The sequence below is a fragment of the Enhydra lutris genome, unplaced genomic scaffold (genome assembly GCF_002288905.1).
Source record: "Enhydra lutris kenyoni isolate GAN:26980312 unplaced genomic scaffold, ASM228890v2 scaffoldscaffold26, whole genome shotgun sequence".
NCBI classification, from domain to species: domain Eukaryota; kingdom Metazoa; phylum Chordata; class Mammalia; order Carnivora; family Mustelidae; genus Enhydra; species Enhydra lutris.
Window position 1 is genome coordinate 6,280,730 of NW_019154110.1, and position 6,964 is coordinate 6,287,693.

General features: G+C 55.9%; 1 protein-coding gene across 2 annotated transcripts in view; it reads left to right on the top strand.

Annotated features, from left to right (window-relative positions):
- The window catches only part of LOC111151534 (RAB11 family interacting protein 4), a 111,246-nt gene extending 105,339 nt beyond the window's left edge, over window positions 1-5,907 (top strand). For both annotated transcript variants that reach the window (XM_022509591.1, XM_022509592.1), the window contains 5 exons: window positions 957-1,038; window positions 2,168-2,305; window positions 2,402-2,560; window positions 3,656-3,799; window positions 4,852-5,907. In XM_022509591.1, coding sequence (XP_022365299.1) covers window positions 957-1,038; window positions 2,168-2,305; window positions 2,402-2,560; window positions 3,656-3,799; window positions 4,852-4,968 — 640 coding nt within the window. In that variant the 3' untranslated portion in view covers window positions 4,969-5,907. The remainder of the gene's footprint in view (window positions 1-956; window positions 1,039-2,167; window positions 2,306-2,401; window positions 2,561-3,655; window positions 3,800-4,851) is intronic.
- The last annotated feature ends 1,057 nt before the right edge of the window (window positions 5,908-6,964 follow it).

Consider the following 6,964-nt stretch of genomic DNA (forward strand, 5'->3'; position numbering starts at 1 on the left):
TGCAGGGATAGCTGCTGGAAGCTGAGGCTGGTAGAGAGAGGAGTAATGACCTGGGAATCTGGGTTGGTCACTCTTTAGCTCCATGACTTTGGACTACCATGTCCTTTCCTGGGCCTCTGTTTCCCCATCTCTCATCCCTCCCTCCCGGCCCACCAGAGTGACCTGAAGGCAGGTGAGTCAGGTCCCCGTGGCCCTCACTAATGAGTCAGGCCGGTGAGGCCCCCTGGAGGCCACCTGGATCCCTGGCAGGGAGGACACCTGCCCCTGTGCTCCTAGGGAGCCCTGGGGAGCCCAGAGGGCAGTGGAGGCCTGGAAGCCATTGCTCCAGGAAAGAAGGAACAAGTGCAAAGGAGAGGAAATGTTCTGTAGGGATCAGTGGCAGAAATGACCCCTCCCTGTTCCGTTGCCATTGACATAACAACCTCGGGCCCCCTTCTCAGGTCATTACGATGACCTGGGTACCTGGGCTATGTCTCCCCGTGGAATCCCATTAGCATGGCCCCCCATGAACACTGACACAGAGGATTACGACCGTCAGAATCTATGTCTGTGGGTATGCAGAGGCAGCTGCTGGCAGGCCAAGCAAAGAGTCTAGGAGGCAATGCCAGGGGGAGAAAGACAAGCAAATACTGTTCCTCTCTGAGTGTGAGTTCTAACAGGAAGGCCCAGCCGCAGCCACCCACAGGAGGACTTTCTCTCTGTTTAGCAGAAAAACATCCCCTGTGTTGTTTCAGGCTCTGAGGACACATGCAGAAAGAATCCTGCGCTCTTACTCACAGATGAGTGTTTTCTTTTATCAGAAACATAAGGATGGTCATTCAGTGTCTTTACCATTTGCCTTGGGTGACAGGAAGCTCTTATTTGCTCTCTGTTGCTTCCTGGTACCTTCCCTTGTCCAGGCAGCAGGGAATCGCCACAAATTGTCGATCTATTCTAAGCCCCTCTCCTTTCCCCAGGGTGCAGCAGCTAGAGGAGGAAAATGCTGAGCTCAGAACAACAGTGACCCGGCTCAAGGCACAGACGGAGAAGCTGGACGAGGTGAGCGGCAGGTCTGGGTGTCTCAGACTTGGGTCTTTTATTGTTCTTTTTAAGATTTTATTTATTTTATATGACAGAGAGACACAGCGAGAGAGGGAACACAAGCAGGGGCAGAGGGAGAGGGAGAAGCAGGCTTCCCGCTGAGCAGGGAGCCTGACGAGGGGCTCGGTCCCAGGACCCTGGGACCTGAGCTGAAGGCAGATGCTTAACACTTAACAACTGAGCCACCCAGGTGCCTGCGCCTTCTTGAGCTGAATCCCCAGAGAAGCAATGTTGGCCACAAAGGCCTTCAGTTGCTAGTTTCTGGAATTCTAGCAGAATTGCCCTAACAGCAGCAACAACAGGCAATAAAATATGAATAGTAATTTGCCTTTCTATATTTTTGATTTTCCAAGTTTTTTTTTTTTTTAAGATTGATTGATTGATTGATTGATTTGACAGACAGAGATCACAAGTAGGCAGAGAGGCAGGCAGAGAGCCGGCGGGGCGGGCAGGCTCGCTGCTGAACAGAGAGCCCGATGCGGGGCTCGATCCCAGGACCCTGAGGTCATGACCTGAGCCCAAGGCAGAGGCTTAACCCACTGAGCCACCCAGGCGCCCTCCAAGTTTATTTTTTAGAGTGAATGTAATAAATAATAAAAAAGAGAGAAGGAGGTTAGCTTCTGTTTGGCCACCCTGATTCAGGTTTCTTCTGCCACCACTGAAGGACGTCAGAGGCCTGGCATTTTTTCAGCTGTGTTTCTAGAATCCTAAGGGACCTGGCTGTTTCTTTCTTTCTTTCTTTCTTTTTTTTAAGATTCTATTTATTTATTTGACAGAGATCACAAATAGGCAGAGAGGCAGGCAGACAGAGGCAGAGAGAGAAGCAGGCTCCCTGCCGAGCAGAGAGCCGGATGTGGGGCTCGATTCCAGGACCCTGAGATCATGACCTGAACTGAAGGCAGAGGCTTAACCCACTGAGCCACCCAGGCACCCCCTGGCTATTTCTTTAAGCCGTGACTCCAAGGGCTCTGTGCCTGAGGCTGACGCAGATCCCCACTGAGTCCCCAGGGCATAGGGAACCTCTCTGGGACTGCTCTGCCCTGACCCGGTCACCCTCCCCACACACACACCCGGCCCCCCACTCCAGGAGCGGCAGCGCATGTCCGACCGGCTGGAGGACACGAGCCTGCGGCTCAAGGATGAGACTGACCTGTACAAGCGCATGATGGACAAGCTGCGGCAGAACCGCCTAGAGTTTCAAAAGGAACGGGAGGCGACACAGGAGGTGGGTCCCGGGACGGGGTTGGGGGGTGGCGGTGGGGAACGCCAGGGCTCGCTCCCGCCGGCCCCACCACCGCCAACCTGCCTGTCTCCCACACAGCTCATCGAGGACTTGCGGAAGGAGCTGGAGCACCTGCAGATGTACAAGCTGGACTGCGAGCGACCGGGCAGGGGTCGCAGCTCGTCCTCCAGCCTGGGCGAGTTCAGCGCCAGGGCCCGCGAGGTGGAGCTGGAGCATGAGGTCAAGCGGCTCAAGCAGGTGGGCGCCGGGCAGCCTTCCATCCCTGAGGGCTGGGTCTCCCCAGAGGGGCTGAGAGCTGCGGCACCACCTTCCCCCGGCTGGCGGGGCTGCTCAGGCCCAACTTGCTGCTCAGCAAGGTGGCTTCCCTCCCGGCTGCGTCTCATGCAAACCCCAGGGCCTTTGCTTGGACACCACTCTGCTCTCCTTGGTGATGGGGGGAGAGTGAGACTTTACCCAGTTACAGATTGGTGTCTTGCTGTGTTGGCTCCTCCCAGAAGCAGACCCCGAGCCCAGGGTTCCATTTCAAATAACTCCTGGGAGCAGTCCTGTGATCGGAGACCAGCTGGGGGAAGTGGGATCAGTGGGGGGCAGAGACCAAGCAAGGGCGTGCTGGTGAGTGAAGCCCCCACTCCGCAGCCTGACCCTGGGGGTAGGGAACTGCTCTAAGTTACACCCCTGAATCGGCCTTTCCTGCATCCCACAGCAATCCTAAAACCCCAGCCCTTCCTCGTTCATGACAGGATGTCCAAAGTCCCAGGTGTGAGCACTTAGGAGACTTTGGGCAAACGCTAGCATGTGGTGTCGGCCCATGGGGTCTGGGCAGGGCACGGTGGGGCCACCTGCACTCAGGAGGAAAGGTGCCCCTGGAAAGAGTTCTCCCGGAGCAGGATTCCTGAACCTAGCTACGTACGGAAGGAGCCTAGATCCGGCCTGCCGGCCCAGAGACCCCAGAGCCTCACTCTTTACAGAGGGCCGCTGTTGGAAAAGGAGCCACCCGGTGGGCCATGTCCCCATGTGGGGCATCAGGAGCTCCTCTTCTGGCTCATCCTCCCCCAGGGAGGAAGCGTAGACAGGAGCCCTGCCCCTGTCTGGAAATGTAGTTCCCCCGAGCAAGCCTGTAACTCCTCCTCAGGACCCTATGACCTCCCAAGATCCAGACCTCCACCCTAAGCCTGGCAGAGGCCGCATCATGTATAGGCTTCTTGAGCTGGCCATGACACACACAAGGGGAGGGTACTGGTAGCAGTCTGGAGACAGTGAGTGCCAAGAAATGGGTTCTGGTGGGTTCTGGATGCTTTTGGGAGTTGATGTTGCCTTTGTCCTCCTGCACAGGAGAATCATAAGCTGCGGGATCAGAATGATGACTTGAATGGACAGATCTTGAGCCTCAGCCTCTATGAAGCAAAGAACCTCTTTGCCACCCAGACCAAAGCCCAGTCTCTGGCTGCAGAAATAGACACAGCCTCTCGTGATGAGGTAATGTGCCCATTCCTTCTTCCTTTGGCGCCTCCGCCCCTCCTCTATGAGTCCTGTCCCATCCCTGTGTGCTGTGATGATAAGCCCCAGGCCACCCCGAGCAGGAAAAGCAGCCCAGAGCCTGTAGGTGGAGCTGCGTCAGTTCTGATGTCCTGCACGTGCTGGGAGAAGCCGGGGTTTGGGAACAGAGTGGAGTTTGAGTCTTTGCTCCACCAGAAGCATGCCGTGGATCAGCAGACTTGCTTCCATCAGCAGGTAGTGCGGAGAGGCTAGAATTCCTCTCCCTCAAGCCAAGAGGGGAAGGACCCTAGCCTTTCCTGAGCAGCTGCCTGTCTGTATCTTCTGACAACTGGAAGGCTTTCTGGACGCTTCCATGTTGCAGATTGGGGAACCAGGACACAAGATCACCCAGCCTGGGAGTGAAGGACCCAGGTCTCCAGAACAGAAGTCCATCCTTTCTGCCCTACTAGGGTGTGGTTACGAAGGCCCAGGCCTCCAGAATGCCCTGGTTACATTTTAACATCAATTGGAAGAAGTCCCTAAACCACCTAACCCCGTGCTTAGGACACAGAGCTAAAAGCCCATCCCTAGTCTCGGGGGGCTCCCGCCTGGAGGCAGAACCAACATTTTCTCCTAAAGGACACATCAGGAATGGACCCACACAGGCGGGGCTGGGGTGGTGACAGGGCCATTCCAGGTAGAGGAAACAGCCAGAAGCCGTAGGAGTCTTAGGGCCCTGGGACTTGGGATTTCGTTCTTGATCATAGATGTCTTTGGCCAGTGTCCTCAGCCTGTCCCACTTGGGTCCCTCCACAGACCACCCGGGGTTGGGGCCTGGGCAGGTGCACAGCTCACACTCCTCAGGTGTGAGCGGCTGCTGCTTTAGCTGGTTCCAGCGGCTGAGTGCCAAGGTTGGTCCTGGGGCCTGCCTTGCCCAGGGTCTCCTGAGCCCCTTGGTCGTCGGGCACTGGCTCGCATGTGAGCTGACAATCAGCTACCTCTGCACCAGAGCCCGGGCCTGGCCTCTGACCTACATCTCCCATTCCCTCCAGCTCATGGAAGCCCTGAAGGAGCAGGAGGAGATCAACTTCCGGCTGAGGCAGTACATGGACAAGATAATCCTCGCCATCCTGGACCACAACCCCTCCATCCTTGAGATCAAACACTGAGACAAGGGCTGGCTGCAGAGCAGCCTTGGGGACTCAGACCCCCGGACCCTGGGACCAAGGGGCAGACCCTGCTTGGGGATGCAGCCCAAGCCGGGCCACACACGCACTCGCGTGTGCGCATGTGTGTGCGTGAGTGCACACACACACACACACACACACACACGCACACTGTAAATGTATCTCCGGCCACCACGTCATGTGTACTGGTGTGTATGTGGGGGAAGCCGTGCACACAGCAAGGGGTGAGCGTGGGGCCGTGGGTGTGACATCTGTGCCCTTCCTGTCCCCTCATTCTGTGGCCTGTCTGCAGGGGCAGATGGTCCAGGATGTGGGAGGGGCAAGGTCTGCGATCGGGAGTTACTGTAATAACAAGAACTGGAAGATGGCGTCTCAGATACTGGACAAAAATGATTCTACCTCTGGGGAGGAGGATTAAAACATGCTCTAGTGAGACAAGCTCTTTCACACCAGTCCCCGTTCCCTCTGGGAGTGGGAGCCGATGTCTGATCTTTTTCAGGAACTCGAATGCCCGACGACTACATCCTCCCCAACCTTTGACCACCTTTGAAGCCTAGGTGCTCAGGCCCTCCCAGAGCCCCCTCCCCAGCTGGCAGCCCCCACGATCCTTGGGCACTGTGTGTCCAAAGGACTCAGGCCTGCAGAGGCCCAGGTAGCGTGGGGCGACCTTCATTCCAAGAGTTCTTGGTATTTTTAGAGTTCCCTGTACACCTCCCCATCCCCGCTTACCTACCTCTTTCTGTTTTATTTTTAAGACCGTGAAAAATAAGCAGCATTTAACTTGGGTGTACAATGAAGGGATTCAAAGGAAGGAGCCGGGGGACACTGTACGTGTTGGCATGGGCCATCCAGAGACCTGCTTTTCAGAGAGGAGCACGCTCACACCCCTGTTCGTTTCCTTCCCGCTGCTGCGTCCTAGGAACAGCGAAGCACGGGAGGGACTGTTTCCATGGCATCGGTGGGCGGGGAGTGGACCTTCCTTGCTGCCCAGCTCTCTGGTCTCCGCAAGGCCTGGGGATTCTGAGCTCTGGGCTTGGCTCAGCTGGGTGTCCCCCACCCCCACCCCCGACCCCGGATCCCAGCTTTTAGAAACACTCTTGCATTCTGTTCTCAGCCCTGCGAGGTGTGCTGGTGAGAGACACAGTTGGACGTTGCATGGAAACCTTAACCTTCCATCCTCAGTGGCACGTGGGGGAAAGGCACCCTCTGGATTTTTAATGCGATCTTTGGTCTTGGGCAGCTGGGAGTACATAGGGTACTTTGAGTTTTCCCATTTGTCTCAGTGGTACATGGCTTGTGATTCGTTTCCTTAATCCGAGTATGTATAAATATGTATGGTCTTATTTTTTCCCCTGCAGTTTCTTGTTGTCTTCAGCAATTCTGGTGGAAAAAGGAAGGTCTGGGCATGTTGGGGAGAGGCCTTGAGGGGTGTTTTCAGAGAAGAGAGGACAGTAGAGGGTGGAGAGGGGCTTGGGGACTGGGGGATGAATGTTTCCTGTTCACAAAGGCAGGACCGGTCTTCACTCCCTGCCGGTCAGCTTCTGCTGCTGTTGGATCGCGTGGTTTCTCTCTAAGCCTATGTGTGGGCTTTCACGCCACAGATAATGGGGCTGCGTTGGTCTGATTCAGGACTTTGGGGTCACCCACCCCAAGAAGACTAGGGCATTCAGTGTTCTGAGAGTGTCTCAAGCCCGTAGGACACTGGTGTCCTTGGGCACCTCCTCGGTTCCGAGTAGCAGCAGCAGCAGTAGAAAGCAGGAGTAGGTCTCTTGAGAATTTGCTAAGAGGCGGGAATGGCCCCCAACTAAAGGAAAGGAAAGAAGACGTATCATGACTTGGCTTTAGTCTGGATTTTCCACTGGAAGGAGTCCTAGGGAGGCCAGCCGCATCATGGTCCTTGTGCATGCAGGATTCGCCCCGGGGGTGAGCATTTTATATGTAAAACTTTCTGTGCCCTTTAGCTGCACTGATAGGGAAT